The sequence below is a fragment of the Mucor velutinosus genome, assembly GCF_035048745.1.
Source record: "Mucor velutinosus strain NIH1002 chromosome Unknown tig00000093, whole genome shotgun sequence".
NCBI classification, from domain to species: Eukaryota; Fungi; Mucoromycota; class Mucoromycetes; order Mucorales; family Mucoraceae; genus Mucor; species Mucor velutinosus.
The window spans coordinates 2,430,883-2,448,607 of NW_027041907.1; the positions used below are offsets into that span (position 1 = coordinate 2,430,883).

Consider the following 17,725-nt stretch of genomic DNA (forward strand, 5'->3'; position numbering starts at 1 on the left):
CATAAACATTTTTGTTAATGTCATGCTGATAATCTGTTTAGAGTTCACTAGGCCGAATGCTCCAAATTGTGCCAAATACAGCCATAAGAATAGATACAGTTAGCAAGAGCCAATTCAAGAGAGTTTCAAATATAGACAGCTTTTCCTTAAACAATTGCAAATGGCAGATAAGTGGAAAGATAACAGAGATTGTGAAACTAAACAAAGCACCCAGCAGAGACTATATCTGTGTTAGTAAGACTGGTCTACGCAAGAAGATTCATATAAGTATGAGAGGCATTACCATGACTTTATCAAACCCAGGAAAGACTAAAGCAATGTACACCAGGACAGCTGTAACGAGGGATCGTCCAACGATTGTTAGCGCATTCTTTCGCCAGTTTACACTCAACCAAGACTCAAATCGAGGGTTATTAAGTAATACAAGCTCCCAGCTCATGTTTAGGGGCTGCATCATCAAGCCATATTTTGCAATAGGTGTCAGAACAAGCAACCAAATAGCAAAACGGTTCAAGACTTGACTGTATTCTTCAACCAACGCCAAGTTTTGAGTAATTTCCTGCAATGCTTCCTGGCCAAACATCAGATAGCCAACGATAGCCATTAAAATATAAATGACAGCAGTAATTTGGTATGTGATATTGACCATGCGATTGTATTCCTTCGGGTTTTCCATATCGCGGTAAATCGAAGGAAACACAGCATGACCAGCAAAACCAGACATGATCAATCCAAAACTCAGGGGTAAATTGGATGTATCATTTGGAACTATTTCAGTATCCTGTGGTCATTGTTTGTAAGGCAAAAAAAAAATGCGTGAGTGTAAAGTAAAACAAACAACACATACTTCCTTACCATGGGATCAAAAAGACTGCCCGGCCGTTGCTCTTTGGACAAGCCATCGTACAATACAATAATCACTAGACTTGCGCAGCCTATAATGCCAATAAGACTAGTGTATGCTAATTTCTTAATGGGTAGGAACACAGTAGGTGTAAGAATACAGAGAGAAAGGGCTCTTGTTCGAATTAGGTCCAATTCTGGAAACAAGGATTGTATCCCATCACCTAATAAAACAATCATAGCCACACTATTGAATTAATATATACATATTTAGTCTCTCTTCTTTGTTGTTGCTTTTCGGATGAGTGCAAGTGATATCGACTCAATGATAGTTACCCTATAGTGATAAGCTCAATAACAAATACTGTGCTTATCAGCGTTCGTCCTTTATCTCCAAAAGCTACTTGGCCCATGTCACCGTACGTTCCCCCGCTATCTGGCTTATTGGCATTTAAACACTTGACAATGACCTTGGCAGTGTAGTTGGTGGCAACACAACAGAAAAGAAAGATCAGTGACCCGTACAACCAACCGGCTAGGCGAAGAGACAGAGGTAACGCCAATATACCGACACCAACAAGGACATTTACTGCATTAAAGATAGACTGTACAAAGCTACTCTTACCAACATAGCACACTTCATCCTGTGGATGCTTCTGGTCCGTCGCTGAGGGCACTAGGCATAGCTGTTGAGAAATGATCGATGCCACCGTGGTATGACGGGAGAGAGGCTCAAAGCTACTGTATGCAGCGTGGTGCATCATATCTGCTGTTTGTTCAGAGAATGTACGATAAACTTTGCTATTCTCCATGTTTGGTTTACTAATAAGTAATGTTATTTTCTGTATGCAATGTGTATATTACCAAATACAGTTGTCATACTTTGGCTTGTACAGGAGCTGCTCTTCATCTTCATGTGCAATAACTGACATGTCTGCTGCATTAGCATGCTGGCTGTTCTGTGTTGAGACAGCATCTGCCATGTAGAGAATGGATGCACGGGAGTAAGAACCAGCAAAGTTTTGAATAGAAACCCTGATGGATTGAGGCCGCGAGATGGGAGTGCCTTGCGCAGAGTAGAAGAAATCTTCATCTTCATCATCAGATAGATATTGGTTGGGTCTCAATGTAAGGGAAGGATGAGTATTGCCTGGAACTCGAATACTATCAGACTGGTTGTTGTACATTGAATGTATTGTAAATAAGAAAAAGGATATAAAGCAAAGCAATCGGTCAACATCAGATTATTTAATAGCAAAAAAAAAAAGCTTATTTTTTGGTATGTTCAGTTTAATCTTGAAACATATTTGGCACATCAAACACTCGTGTGCGTAGGCTTCGTACGGTGCCTGAATCAAAGAATACATGAAGCACAGACTTGGTATAGAGGAACAGCTGTTCTGTTACACCACAATCATGTTGTTGCTTTCTCTCGGTTGTGTGCAAAACATTTCTTGATTCTGCAACGTGGCTGCTAGCAAACGCCTGACCTTAATACATACAATCCCATTCAAAAGAACCATGGGGCATTTCTTTTTTGTCACATAGAGTTTGACAGTAAACTCTCCTCCTCCTTATATGAACCATGTCCACATCTTGAAGAACTAAAAAAAATGTCGAGCTTGCTTTCATCTTCACATCTCCGAGGCAACCTGGATTCATGATGTCTAGTTCAGCCAAACTAGGAATATAGCGACAGTTGGTCATACATCGGAAAGCTTAAAAGCATACAATATTTCGAAAATGCGATGTTGCCAAATCTCACTTGGTATGGAAACGAAGAATCGACATTTGGGATTTGATTTACCGATATGGCAAGAGGTTTTTATTACACATGCAATCGAAATTGCCATTAGATGCATTGCGGTTAATATAGCTCTTTTCAGGAGTAAATCAAGGGTCTCTGCCTATGATGGGAGAATTATGCGTTGCGCAAAAGAGCAAAATGTATTCTTTTATTTGTGAACCTGGATTTGTTTTCTGGTTCAAGAGAGCTATATTTGTAGTGCCGACTCAAAATGTCATTTGGAGTGTGTCACCAACCATGGCCTGGTCAACTCCAGATATGGCTTAATGCTCATTTCCTTGATTGATTTTGCTTAAACATCCTTGGGCTTTTGCAATACAAAACATGAGAATAAAATTGGCTAAATTTCGGCTTTATATCGCCCGGAAGATATGCTCATATTTAAGGTATAGGCTTTCAGATCAAAGATATACCTCGATTTTTTAACCGAGACACATTTGAGAAATATCATCCCTATATTTAATCAGAAATGCAACACCAATTAAGGTAAATATGACGTAAAGATTACAGATATACGTCAGCCAACCTGTTATTTGATTCAGCAACCGCTTTTTTTGAACTTTCCTCCCTCTCTCTTTCTCTCTTTTTCTATTATTATTTCACTTTTCTACCCTTCGTTTTGCTCTTCCATTTCACCATCTGATTTTGCGTTTGTGAAATATACATAAACATATAAAAGGAAAAGCTCGAAATTCCATAGCCAATTAGTAAGCAATCTAGGAAAAGCAAGATAAAACTCGAAGAGATACCACATCCAAGTACAAAATAAGAGGTAAAACCGCAATTACTAATAAAACAGACGAATAGAAAGAAATTGCTGGAATACTGACTTGTGTCTCCCTTTTAGCGTAGCCGCATTATCTTTCCCCACTCTTTTCAATCATAATTTCTCTCTCAAATCTGTAAGCAAATCTGTCTAATCTCGATTACAAAGAGAATTGTTTGCCTAATTGTACATAAAATTTTTTTTTTAAATTAGGAAATCACCATTTACAATGGCCGGCATGGATCACAATGAGAAAAAGGACGCAGTGAATACTGTTTCTGAGCCAGTTGATAAATTACAAGCTAAGAATCATAAGCAAACGAATGCTCCAGGTAATTTCAGGATATGCTGCTTGTCAAAGGGTTCTAGAAATGCTGAATGTATGAGCAGGTGTGGACGAAGCACCAATGGCTGTATTGCCCTTGAATTCAAGCACTAAGCTGGATCAAGAACCAAATCCATTTGAACAAAGCTTTTCCGGTGTCGCTGCTGAAGATAAAGTAAAGGACAAACTCAAGCTACCACCAGTCGCCTCTATCACAAGCCCCTCTCCTGTGTTGAATTCATCAGCAAACAACAACAACAACAATACAAGCAATGTTATAGGAGGTGGCATTTTACCAAAGGAGGTCTCTAGCCAGTTCACTTGGGATACTCTTCGAACTGGACCTTTATCCCCATCTATGCTTCAAGGCCCTGCTAATCCCGATGACTATTATACATCTTCGGTTCCCAAGAGCAATGGCCAATTGGCTCCTCCAATGGGGTATTCTGCCAGAAGTTCATTTTCTACCACTTCGAGTGATATGCAATATGCCGTAAAGGCTGAGCCTCAGCAGAACATGTACTCTCACCCTCCCCCCCCTCCTGCCTCGCAACCATCAAAGCGTACCCGCCAGCAGTCGTCAAGCAGTGCATCTCGAAAACGATCAGTGTCTCAGCAAGCAGACGATGATGCTCTTTCTATGGATAGCAACGAATCAAACCAACAAAGCAAAACTCGTAGAAGATCTTCTGCAGTTACAAACGAGTCGGAAGAAGACAACGCTTCTACTTCCAATGGAGGCAATGGCAAAAAGAGAACCAAGTCAAGTAGCAAAGACCCTGAGGATGACGAAAAGCGAAAGAATTTTTTGGAAAGAAATAGAATTGGTAAGTTAGCCAACTGCATGTGCGCACATACAGCATGATTAACATTTTAAGATAGCTGCATTAAAATGTCGTCAAAGAAAGAAGCAATGGTTGAACAACCTTCAAGCCAAGGTTGAGTTTTTGACGAGTGATAACGAAAGACTTCAAATACAATCAGAGAGCCTGAAGGAAGAGATTGTCAACCTGAAAACTCTCTTGTTGGCGCATAAAGAATGTCCAGTTGCTCAATCCAATGGTTTCCATCCCAACTCCATACAGAAGTCGATGCCTTCCATGATGTCCACACAAATGATGAGACAGGGCATCCCGTCTTCTATGGGAATGATGGCTCAACAACAACCATCCTACCTCAATAGAAACTCTACCGCCGCCTCTACCTCGTCATTACCTGCTTCAGGCTCTGGAAACTCAAGTGCGACAACAGTAGCCACATCATCTTCATCATCTTCCTCCATCCCTCAATATCAACGTACAAATATGATGACTGTGCAGCCACAGCAATCAAATCAACAAGGTATGGTCGCAGGCGGTTCTTCTGGTGTGTTGCGATTTTAAATTACAGTAACTTTTTTCATGCAATGACTTGATTGAGCTTACTCTATACACACACACACACACACACACAAAATACGCAAACACAATCAGAACACACAACTGAATGCCCTATACTTTTTCTCTTTTTTTTTTTATTTGTACATTAATAACAGCAACAGCAACCTCCATATCTTATATTCACTATATTTTTTCGAAATAAAATCACACATTAACTTCCACCGATAAATACAAAGAACGTTGTTGTTTATTGCGATATTTTCAATAGATAAATGGCTGTACATGGAACACAAGAGAGATGCTGCAACAAGGTGTAATAGCTGCTACCTCTTTTTGAATCCAAATTTTTTCCGTTCATAAAACAGATCTGTTTTCGAAGAGCCAAGGTTGATAATCTTTGGACACCCTTCGCGATCTTTCTCTAGTCGAGTACATTCTACGCAATAAAAGGCATCAGACACACCTGGACCACCGCAAATAACACAACGACCTTGGAAAGAACCTATACATATTTATTCATCATTAGAGATTGTCCACATTCACACTATTGACAATCACTTACCAAAGTTGCATTCGTCACAGATACGAACAAGGGTTGCAGGACGCACGTAAGAATCGCAAATGATACAACGGCCATCGCATGTTTGACACAATCTTCCTATCGCAATGCCAGGTTGTTTTCTGCAAAAAATCAAATCAGGATGATGCTTTGCCATTTTGTATAGTTGGATAAACAATAAAGAAAAAGAATTTTTGTTTAGCTCGCAGCAAGTGCATGTATAGATTGTATCGGTGGACAGTCTCACGACTGTTTATGTAAGCTTCAATACCCGATGACTAGAATGATAGCATTGTGCCGTTTGACACATGTCAGGAAGCGAACAGTAGCGAGAAGCGTAGTCAAGGCATGCATGAAAAACATACAAACTTTCCTAGTGCGTTGTATCTGCTTGAATTACATCTTTTCTATGAAGATGAAGGTGCTGATATGCAAAAATATGCTGCTTCTCACCACAAATTGGAGATACAGTAACTACGTCGACACCATGAGGCAATGCCAACCTTGCTTCTCTAAAGGACTTGAAATAATCCTACTGTTGGCTACCGGAATCCCATTTTTTTAGCTTTCCATTATTAGTATGAACCCTCCATAAACAACATGCAACTACGGGGTTGACTCCTCGTAGACGCTCCAGAACTGTTTCAATGGAAACAATCCATATACCGGCAGTCAATACACTTGCACCATCTTTGACTGCCTAGATATATGCGACGCACAACCAAATTTGGATACATTCGAGTCATGATTTCTCGCGTTTAAAGCTGTTTAAACCGCCAGAGTAGCACCAAACAATTGCTTTCATGTAGCACTTGCTTACTGACACCTTTGCTCAACTTTTTGGGGACCAAAAAAACATGGCCAAAATTCAACCAAAAAGCATGAGGTACCCCTCATGGTTTTCATTGAAAATCAACCGATCGCATTTTTCACCTTGATGACGAAGACTTTTACTATGGTATATCTTAATTCAAAATGTTTCTATCGATCCAACGTAACAACTGAAATCATCTTTGTGGAACTTTGACATGTAAAATCTCGACTTTTTGGCCAGAAACCTCTTTTCATATTTTCATAAATTGCTCAATAGATTTATTCAAAACATCTACCTTACTTGGTACCATTAGATGCGTCTTGAAAAGTGCTTCGAGATTGTATTAGGAAGCAAAGGATGATCATTACAACTTATATAGTCGAATCTCACAAAAAAAGCTCAATCAAGTCGAAAAGAGGCAAGATTTGACCAATCTTGGACAGATAAAATATTTTGGGTTTGAATCAATTTTGGCGGCTGGTGGGGCCGGCTGACAGACTCCTCAATGCCCTTTTCATAAGGCAATATAGTAATAGATACTTTTGAAACGTATGGAAGGTAGGTGGCAAGCCATATCACTATCGTTAGTCATGCTATTTTCTTGCATTCAATATTTAATAACGCCAGTTTATCAAAATACTTGTTAGATCAATTTTTTTCCTTTTTGAGGCTTTGAAAATGTCTAGGAACTATAAATTTATTATGTTGTGATGATATAACGGTGGCAATAGCCATTGTACTTGAATAAGAAGGCCTGAGGTAAAATGGCTCCGAACTGTTTTATTGCTTTTATATATTATTTTTATGAAGACTGTTCAGCTCAAAGCTAACTACGGTTCACATTCAAAACACTATGCAGCTTTGATTTAGATGACAATTCACTTTGGGCTTTGCATTTGGATTTGAAATGTAAAATAATTAACAATATACACTATAGAAGTATACAATAAAATCAAACAGTAACAATGAGACTAGCTTATTGCACTCATCAATTTGCATTCCCTCTCTTATAAGCTCAAAGCATCAAATATCTACATAAAAGAGGCATCTTAACAGCCAAAATTAATTCAAACTCAGAATTTTTTTTCTATGAGGATTGGCCAGATTTTGCTCAAAATCGACTTGATCGATCTAATTTTGTATATCTGACTATACAAACTGTCATGATAATCACGTACTTCCTTATGCTTTCTTGTAGTATTTTTCAAGGCGCATCTAATGATGCCAGTTATAAGAGATGTTTTGAATAAATCTACTGAGTAAATTTAGTAAATATGAAATGAGGTTTTTGGCGAATATGCCGAGATTCCACATGTGAATATCTCATAAAAGTAGCTTCAGGGGCTGCGCTGGATCAATAGAAAAATTTTGATCTAATATATATCTTAGTAGAAGTCTTCATTTTTGAGGTCAAAAACGCGATCGTTTGATTTTCGACAGAAACTATGAGGGGTACCTCATGGTTTTTGTTCAATTTTTGGCCATATTTTTTTGGTCCACAAAAAGTTGTGCAATAATGGCAATAAGTAACTGCCAGATGAGAGCAATTGTTTGGTGCTATTCTGACAATCTAAAACAGCCTTGAACTCAAGAAAACGCAGCTCAAATGCGCTCGGATTTTGCTCTATCAGGAACACTAAGGACTAAAAAAGGAAATACCAGTATGCTGCTTAATCATGCATGAAGTAGCTACGTGTATATGGATATGGAGCATCACATAAGGATCAAATCCACGGATAATATGAAGAGTTTTCATGTGTAAATGGAGGGTCAAAATGAAAGTAGTAGTCTTTTGATAAGATGCGCAAAGGCTATTGGCAGCGCGAGCTGTCGCTGCGCAGGTTGGTTTTCACCGAAGCGAAGCGAAGGTAGAGGGCCATCCAAAGCATAAATACTCGTATAGTATAGTGTATCTTGCACTTGGTTAGCTATGATGTAATGGTCTATGGCAAGTTGTAAACTAGATAGCCAATTTCGAAGCTCAAGAAACAAATCTTGTTACAGCTGAAATGTTGCGCCATGGTTTATTGATGTATTATGGTGCAATCGTCAATTTTAAATCACCATGAAGTCTCTATTAGCTTCCATCTAACTCCAGCTTCCGACACATCACTCTTGAATACTGTTGGACAAAAGTAGGTCCCATGAATTACATGTATATGAGTTCTAACGTATTCAGACATCGTAGTCTCATTTTTGCTCAATTATTTTCAAGCAGTAATTGCTTTAATCTTGATGAATTGAATTGTCAATCTCGATCTGAAATTATTACTCTGAGCGGGTAACAAGAATGCTGTTAGTTTAAAACACTTTTTTAAGGGTTCAGAGCCAGAAAAACAAATATGTCTGATCTAGGTGCCACTGTAGTGCACAAATTAAATACAAATTACTATTTTCTCTTCGTTTGACCAAATAAAGAAAGCTTAAGCATATAACGTTTTGCCAAATCAGCAACAACAACATGTACTACAGTTTGAGTCAAATAATCAATCTGCGTATGTAAATGATAATGTAGGATAGTCAATCATGTTACGCCCATATGCGATTCTGTGCAGTGCTGTTGTGTAGCATTTTCACGAGGTAGCACACACATTTTCGAGAACATGGTAGCTGATCCGCCTAACTCTGTCCCCTCCCCCCCTAGTTTGTTGATCTCGTATGATGAAATCACTAAATTCACATGATGTGTTGTATAAAGGAAAGTTTATTTAATAAAGATACATCGTAATGTTACATAGTTGAAGAAGGGAGGAGAGATTGGTAGTGGCGAGAGTCATACAACTCAATATTTGTGTAATTATTTACTATACAGAGAAATAAGAAATAGTCTATTTACATTTACAGCGTTTGTGTATGTGAGACAAACGATAGTTGGAGAAGTAGGAGAGGGAGAGAGAAAATTTACAATTGGAATAATAAAAAAGAAAGATATATACTACTATGTATTTTGTGGGGGAATATGGTCGCTGCTATTGTGTTTATATTGCTTTGTATGCTGTTTCTTACAAGAGATATAGTGTCGATTCATATCATGTTTACGAGCAAATGCCCTTGAGCATAATTTACAAGCATGAGGTTTAGGACGGTTTGGATTATGTATCTGTACATGTTCACGCATATTATTGGCTCGATTACTGGTGTGATGGCAGTAAGGGCATTTGTGTATCTTTGCCTTTCTGCCAGAAGGAGTTGTCTTTTTGATTGATCTGCTCTTGGTCGTATCATTGGGATCCTCCTCAGCAACTTCATGATCATCTTCCTCATCTTCTTCAGAGAACACATATTGATGTGGCTGTGTATACGTTTGTGCTTGTGCTTGTGTTTGTGTTTGTGGCGAGGATTGTTTCACAACAGATGGGAATAGGTCCATGTCGTCCAAGTTGGTTGTGGTTAGAGGAGAGGCTGGAGTCACACTGCTGGAGTTATTGGTAGTGGTGATGGCTGCTGTATTCATTGCATTACCGAACAAAATCTCAGAGATATCACCATTGTTACCGTAGTTTACATCCGTGTTGATACTTAATGATTGCTGCTGTTGTTGTAAGTGCTGTTGTCCCATGAGCGCAGGAGAAGCCGAATGTGAGGCAGCAGTAGGAGACAGATAAGGTGAGTTTATATAGTCATTTACTTCTGAAGCAGTCAAGATCACATCATCTGGTACAGGAGAGGTGGGTCTAGAGAAATTGCCTGTTTGGAGCGCTGTAGGCGGAAACAAGTAATTTTGGCCCACATAACTACCTGTAGGAGAAGGGCTGTTGACAGGCGACAGATGTTGCTGTTGATTTGTGGGCGAAAGATAGGAACCAAAGCCATTTTCATTCATGAAGGGTGTCAAAGCAGGGCTACCGAGGAAATGAGTGGAATTAGGACTACCCACAAACGAGTATTGCGAGGGATCATTTGCCAAGAAATTGTTGTTGTAATGTGGTGATTGAGGGCTACCAAAGTATACAGGCGAATGAGGAGACCCAATGTTGATAGGGCTATTGATCTGTTGTGGAGAGTAGATGCCATTCTGTTGTGGAGAATAAAAACCGTTCTGGTGAGAATAATAAGAACCTGTGGGAGATTTCACAGCCAATCCATCAAAACAGAGCGTCAAATCATCAGCAGGAAGAAAAGGCGATTGGTTGTGGTTTGGTATGCTATTGGCCAAGGCAACTAAATTGTTGTTATCTTGGAAAGATGAGTGATGCGATGTATAGGAAGTAGAGAGCATGTTGTTGTTGGGCATCAATCCTGTTGTTGAATATGAATTGATGTGATTTGATAAGGATACGCTTAGTCTTACCTTGCTTGTATTCTGTGGTATTCGGTACATTGAGAGGGTAAGATCTGGGAATATCAATAGGCACACTGGAAGAAGGAATCTCTGCCATTTCTTGCTGATACTGCTGCTGCTGTTGCTGCTGCAATTGCTGTGACAATTCTTGATCCATGCCTGAATCAGTGGGTAATGTGAGTTGCAATGTTACAGGCGAGCTTGATGAATTTCTTTGCTCATTTTCTAGTTGTTGTTGCTGAGAGCTACCTTCATTGCTGTTGTTTTGTCTATATAGTTTATTCTTAAATGAAGGCGTAACTGTAAAGACATGATCCTGAATCGACGTCAAGAATTTGACTGGAGAAACATTGAATATTGCGTGAGCCATGATGTGTGTGTTTTAAAAAAAGAAAAAGAAAAGCAAGCTTAACAAACAAAAGCAACCAGCAAAAATAATTCTGCTCTTTATATAAACCTTTTTTTTTTGAAATTGCTTGAAATGGTAGACATTTTTTTTTTATCAACTAAATTTAACTACTGGTATGACAAAATGACTAAATCAAGCTTTTAGAGACCGAACGGAATTCCATATACACAACAGCTTTCTTCTTCTTTTCCTTGACAAGATCTAATTATCATATCCTTATCATTTGTCGAATTTCAATCTTCACCCAAAGACTTCAAATGTCTTGAAACATGTTGTCAAATGTCAAATTACATGGAATTCTACATTGAAAAAATTGCAGGCAACGTGTGAATGAATTGGTTGATCCCGGATCAAGAAATCTTAATTTGAAACTAGAGGTCCTTGCATCGATTTGATAAGAAATTCGACTTCTGAAATTCCACGTTTTCAATGTTAATCTTCAACCAGAATCTGGCCTGCATGATGGAGAGCTCTAATTCCAAATTTCCAGGTTTTTTGAATTTGACTTCTTGGCAAATTCTATTTTCTAAATGTCTGTAGAAACATCACAAATATGAGCGGTTATATATTACCCCGCGTATCATATTATAAAGAGCAGCTTGAAATTTCAACATGGCAACGAGTGCGAGAAATGATATCACTTGAGCCTTTTTGCCGGAATCACAAGTGTAACCCAGGGTTTTTGTATCCTTCTGATTGGGAAAAGAATATAAATGATATCTTTTGTCAGATACGTTGTTGCAAAGATGTATAATTCAGTGATTTTATGCTAAGCATGTGCGCAAAAAGTATGTCGAAGCGTATCGGTAATAACCGAGGTGTGACAATACCGTATACCCTCACTGTTTATCCCAGTGGAGGCATTTATATATGCTCTTCCGGCTTTCGCTACTCAATGCCCTCATTTTGATGCATTCAAGATCACAATTGCAATAGAGACTATAGCACTAGATATAACATTAGATATAACATTAGACATAGTAGTATATAGCATTAGATATAGTAACTATATAGCATTGGATGGCATACATGGATAGTCGCTTCTTTCGAGCTGCTTCCTCTTCTGTCCAGTTTATAGTCTTGCACTACATAAACAAAGAAAAACGTGGAGAAGAAGGAACTAATTCCGTTTCATGTTTACGGCAGCGGTGGATCAGACTGATGAGGATCAGGCACCTTTCCTTAAAATCTGTCTATCAAAACACAAGAAACCTGCGTTTGACACGCACGTGCCAGTTGATTTAGAAACAACATCCTCGCGTGGTAGTTAAAGCTTGACAATACTTCATGCACTAAGCAGGAATGTAAGCTAACCTGCCTCGCCATTCAAAAGGCTCATTTGCCCACTATGTACTGTAGTATATCATCTATCATTGACGAGTTTATACCAGCCATTCATATAATTCAAACAATTGCTCAGCGCATTCTCATCAAGTAATAGAAACTACAACCACACTAAATTAGTAGTTACTATATTACTACAATTATCATTTCGTGTTACAAAAACACAAACAAGGACACACATACACAGCTCTACATAAGGTCACCAGACTTTCTGTTTGCCAGCATCATTACATGTTGTATAGACCAAACAATGCACAGCCACCCCACTTGATACCCCTAGAGTTGTTGCTGGATTTGACTAGAATGAATACCATTCGAAATTGCAAGCGAAAACTAAATACTACTTTCTTTTCATCTAGGTTGCTTGCGCTACAAAGACACACAGAAGCTAGGATGAATAAAGTTCAAGCAGATAGGATACACAATCTTCTTGGTTGTGAAAAAGGTTATAATTTCTTCTTGTATAGAATGCGCTATTTAATGGTGCTTAGTAGCTTTGGTAATCAGCCCTCTAAATCTTGCCAGTGGTCTCAATGGAAGATGGGCTACCATCGTTTGAGCCAATTTCATTCCAGGAGCTGCAATTAATATATGTTTGTTATTTTTAGAGCAAATGTTGTGTCAACTATGTTCATGTAATACAGTACAGGCATCAACAACATGGAGCAAAGCGCCAATATCCCTCATACAATATGTGTGGATCAAAATGACTCAGAGGTCGATTTTGGATCTGACATAATAAGAGAGGCATTTTGGCTAAACAATGATATATCAGAGAGGGGATTCGCTGCTGAACGCAAACAGTAAAGCAACAGCACGTGTCGAATCTGATATGAAAAGGAATGGACCTTCATCTCGCGTGGCAAAAAGTAGCGCATGATGTCAGTTGATTGTCCATTCATTCTATGCGAAAAATCCGCAGCATCCTTTGTATGTATATATCAAGTGCTTGAGGCACAATTGGCAATCATATATAGCATGAGCTATGTCTCTTATTACACATTACGAAGATCTGTTACTTTAGTTACTAAGCAGCAGTGCCATGGTACCAATGTGTATTTAGTAGGCGCCATTTTCTGAGTTGTGGTGCCTGCATAAAGATGTGATTCATTTCATATCATCATTATCTATGACACTATAGGTCTGAATGTGCCCTGGGAGCAAGTTTCAACGCGATGCGTAGCAAATGTATATATACATATTCTGTTGAGCCGCACAATATTAATAACCTGAGCAGGGTCATTAACTCTGATGTGAATATGGATGTAATCAATTATTTTTCCGTTTTACAATTGGCCTTAATCAAACTGCTAATGCCAACAATTCGACACATCTAGTTTTTAAGCACTGAAATTCTGCTTAAATTATTAAGCCGTTTATACTAAGATAGTTCTTCCGATGTAGACCTAAAGACCCGAGAATAAGAGGACTCAACTCGAAAAGAAAATCTTGCTTTGTATGACATTCAAGGAAAAACAACAGACTTGGTGTTCCTAAACTACAACGCAATCCTAGTAAAAGGTTGGCTTCCCGTCAATTACTTTCATTGTGACTTATTTGAAAGTAGATGCCATTGCTAAGGATGTTTACAGAGTTCATACAAATGCATGATGCAAGTGTATCGTTTGATATGAGCTTAACTTTGCTTCACAGTGATTTGAAAACAGTGTGCTAGCTTTCACTCCAAAGAGTTGGCGAAACGTGCTAAGAGATTCAATTGACATTGCTGATAGTCTTATCCGAGAATTCCATATCAGATCATCGCTGTTCTTCCTATCCTTTATCATCCATGTTACAAACAACACTAAGCTCTGATTGATTGAATTGCAAAAATTGCATAATACATCAGTTCGCACGAGAACAAAAAAGAGAAAATGTAAGATTAAAAGCATGTGCAAGATATAATCAAGAAGTTGAGGTATTATTTTCACACCAACGTATTGATTTTGTGTGATTTATATATGACTCTTGTCAGGTTGTTTCGTAAAGGAAATTTTTATGCACCATATCCAGCATTATACCAAAAGATTCGTTCTTTCTACGAATTCCACACTGCAACCATCCATCAAAAGTTGTACTACGGGTAGCAAACTATGAATGTATGATTCACAGTTGAAGCAATGTCTTGAATGTATACACTGACTGATTGGAGCAGCACTGTCCACTTTAAAAGCGCCGCCTGCGAAGATCAAGAAGGTAAAGTGTAGTATGATATACACAGACCATAATGGTGATTTCTGATATTCAAAAAGAAAAACATGCATGATTGACTCATAAGGTACCACCAATCAAATTATATAAGTTTTAGCACCACCTTCAAAATCCCACTTTACATACGCATAATGAATCGCGATTCACCATCGTGGATGATAATTAAGAATATTGTTGAGGCTGCTTGCTAGAACACTGGTGTTTAGTATTCGAAAAGTGCTTCGAAATGTCCCAGAATGACCTGCCATGATGCCATTTTCTAATTATAACCAATTTCAAGTTGCTCAGCCCATCCCAACTTGCTACTACCAAGTATTCAGATGAGTTATTAGCATCTAATTGGTATAGTTTGGCAAAGAAGGTTCTTTCTGGTGACACTAAATAATCATACACAAAGCACTATTACAACACCAACACTAGTATTAACAGCATATTCTTCAGGTCAGCAGACACGCCTACAACTGATATCGAGTTGAAACCTAGATGTGGACACTGTGATGCACATGCTTCTAATATATGGACTATGTATGCTCACATACACAAGCTATGTACTGTTGTGAAAATATACATGAGCATTCTCAGAATAACCAACAAAACGGGAAAATCCAATATAACCAGCACTGTGGTTGCACTATACAGAAGTCGCACAAAACCAATCTCCCCACAATATTTTGATCCATTACGGGATTTGTTATTATGAGTATGAAGATTGAAGCAAGCCAATGAGACACCAATTCATCTATTTATCCATGACACGGATACCCACACACTAAAGAACTATTTGTAGTGTATTTTCCCACTAAATCACTTTCAGTTCTTTGCTTCTTTTTCATCTTTGTATCCCCCCCTCTTTTTAAACGTAGAGGAAGAATATGGGTAATCAACCTAGTAAAGATGGGCTATTAATTGACAACACAAATCAAAGGCGCAGTCGACCCTCGATGAGCAGTGCCAACACGAGTCCTGCAGGAAATCTGAACAAGCAGGATTACCAACAGCTGGAGAGTAGTCGCATTGTGCCTTCAAAATCCTCGAGATTACTGCCAAAGAAGCAGCAACAAAAAAAGCAGGCGCAACAACAGCAACATCAGCCGGTGATGGTGAGTCCAATACGACATCAGCTTGTATTAACAGACCATGTTGCGCCGCTTGTGTCTCTTTCAGCAGCAAGCTCATTTAATGTGTATCAGCAACAACGTCGATCCTCTGCAGCAACAACCACTTACCGAGAAACAAGAAGCATGTCACCCACATCGATTACAAGCGAGGAAGGCGAGCCAAATACGCCAACTTATTTGCGATCCTCCTATGATGAATTTGCTCACTCTTTCATGAATGACATCCACACTCAACACCATCAACAGCAAAAGAAATTGTCCAGCTCTCTGCCTGTCAAGTATTCAGATGGCTTCATTATCAACACAACCACACCCACATTGTCAACACCACTTCATTCCTTTGATCAAATCAGCCGAAGAAGAGAGAGCAAAGAAGTGTGGGTTTATGAGTATGGTGCGGAAAAGGAGCGTGATAGGTAAAGTATATAGCATTGTGGTGTTGTTATTGTGTACCCTGAAACTTCCTTACTCATATTTTGTGCTCACCTGGTTAGACAAACAAGACAGGTATGGGAAAAACCTTGATCACTTTGAACAACAATCACAGGCTAAAAATTTGATTCATTTGAATTACTAATATAGCATTATGTTTTGAAGCAAGTTTTCAAGAATAATCTTCATGTTCAACTCGTGGAGCCCACTAAAATACTAGAAAGTGCTTGCGGCGTAGGTAGGTATTCATGCATTTGTGTGGATTCAGGAAAACTAATAATAAAAAAACTACATCAGGTTTATGGTCACTTGAAATCGCTCATGATTACCCAAATTGCCAAGTTATTGGAATTGATGTGGTACCTCCTTCAGAGAAGGAAGGCTGGAACCTTGCTACCGTCAGCTCATTCAATACTTCTTCTTCTTTGTCTGCTGGCCAGCTAAAGAAAGAGACCAATATCAAATTTCAGTATGGTGACATCTTGCAAACATTGATGTTTCCCGACAATTATTTTGATATGGTGTATCAGCGAGATGTAGCTACTGTTTTACCCTTCAAATTGTGGCCAAATTTGATTTCTGAATTCTTTAGAGTAACAAAGTCGGGTGGGAAACTTCAATTAGTTGAATATGGTATGATTTGTTCAGGAGCCATCAATCATGAGGGTATTAATTGCTATTATGTTCCTTTATATACAGACCTTCTGTTCAAAAATCCTGGCCCTGTTTTATCCCAAGTCAATGAATGGTATCGTTTAGCAGCAGCTACAATCGGTGTCAATCCTGATTATACCCATTACATTACTGAATACATGGAAGATGCTGGATTTGTCGATGTGCAGGTGCAAGTGTATGATATACCCATTGGCGAGTGGCCTGAAACAGAATGTAAGCAGAAATAGTTTGAGCAAAAGACACATAGGCTAATTCGAGTTTGTACATGCAGTGGAAAAGCAGCATGGCTATCTTTACAAGGAACAGATGAGAGCTTTGTTCAAATCAATGAAACGCTGGTGGTGCTCTGAAATCAAAGTATCTCAGCAAGAGTATGATCAAGTATGTACGGAGGCAATGGAGGAATTCGAAGAGTATCAAAGCTCTGCACGCTGGAAGATCTTTACAGCCAGAAAACCCTAAACTTATATTGCTTTCTATACCCCTTTTATAATCTCTTTCTTTCATCCGTTACTTTTCTGCGTATGTACACACATTGATAATTTACCTTCATTTTTCTCCACACATTCCTTTATATATATACATATATTTAAATTAATTGTAAATAGTAATTACATACATACTTCATACTTTCCTTTCCTTTATAAACAATTATTATGCCTCAGTAAAGAATTAGCACTAGTATTTTTACCTATTGAGAAACAGAATTTATGTATTTATCATTATGATTCGCACTCAAATGAGCAGTTTGCAATATTGAA

At 38.5% G+C, this 17,725-nt stretch overlaps 5 protein-coding genes across 5 annotated transcripts; 2 read left to right on the plus strand and 3 right to left on the minus strand.

Annotated features, from left to right (window-relative positions):
- Positions 1–37: 37 nt before the first annotated feature.
- On the minus strand, positions 38–2,030 carry ATC70_002549 (uncharacterized protein; the record flags this gene model as incomplete). Its single annotated transcript, XM_064821922.1, has 5 exons — positions 38–220; positions 284–781; positions 856–1,090; positions 1,180–1,665; positions 1,726–2,030. The coding sequence occupies 5 exons, from the start codon at positions 2,028–2,030 to the stop codon at positions 38–40; spliced, it is 1,707 nt and encodes a 568-aa protein (XP_064681608.1).
- A 1,615-nt stretch (positions 2,031–3,645) lies between these two features.
- On the plus strand, positions 3,646–5,123 carry ATC70_002550 (uncharacterized protein; the record flags this gene model as incomplete). Its single annotated transcript, XM_064821923.1, has 3 exons — positions 3,646–3,748; positions 3,807–4,568; positions 4,624–5,123. The coding sequence occupies 3 exons, from the start codon at positions 3,646–3,648 to the stop codon at positions 5,121–5,123; spliced, it is 1,365 nt and encodes a 454-aa protein (XP_064681609.1).
- A 320-nt stretch (positions 5,124–5,443) lies between these two features.
- On the minus strand, positions 5,444–5,836 carry ATC70_002551 (uncharacterized protein; the record flags this gene model as incomplete). Its single annotated transcript, XM_064821924.1, has 2 exons — positions 5,444–5,622; positions 5,683–5,836. 2 exons carry the CDS (start codon positions 5,834–5,836, stop codon positions 5,444–5,446), a joined length of 333 nt encoding a protein of 110 aa, XP_064681610.1.
- Positions 5,837–9,431: 3,595 nt separating this feature from the next.
- Positions 9,432–11,145, minus strand: PNS1_1 (pH nine-sensitive protein 1; the record flags this gene model as incomplete). The annotated part of the gene is made up of 2 exons (XM_064821925.1): positions 9,432–10,732; positions 10,785–11,145. The coding sequence occupies 2 exons, from the start codon at positions 11,143–11,145 to the stop codon at positions 9,432–9,434; spliced, it is 1,662 nt and encodes a 553-aa protein (XP_064681611.1).
- Positions 11,146–15,611: 4,466 nt separating this feature from the next.
- Positions 15,612–17,426, plus strand: ATC70_002553 (uncharacterized protein; the record flags this gene model as incomplete). Its single annotated transcript, XM_064821926.1, has 6 exons — positions 15,612–16,273; positions 16,352–16,364; positions 16,440–16,527; positions 16,587–16,922; positions 16,989–17,177; positions 17,236–17,426. The coding sequence occupies 6 exons, from the start codon at positions 15,612–15,614 to the stop codon at positions 17,424–17,426; spliced, it is 1,479 nt and encodes a 492-aa protein (XP_064681612.1).
- Positions 17,427–17,725: the final 299 nt, after the last annotated feature.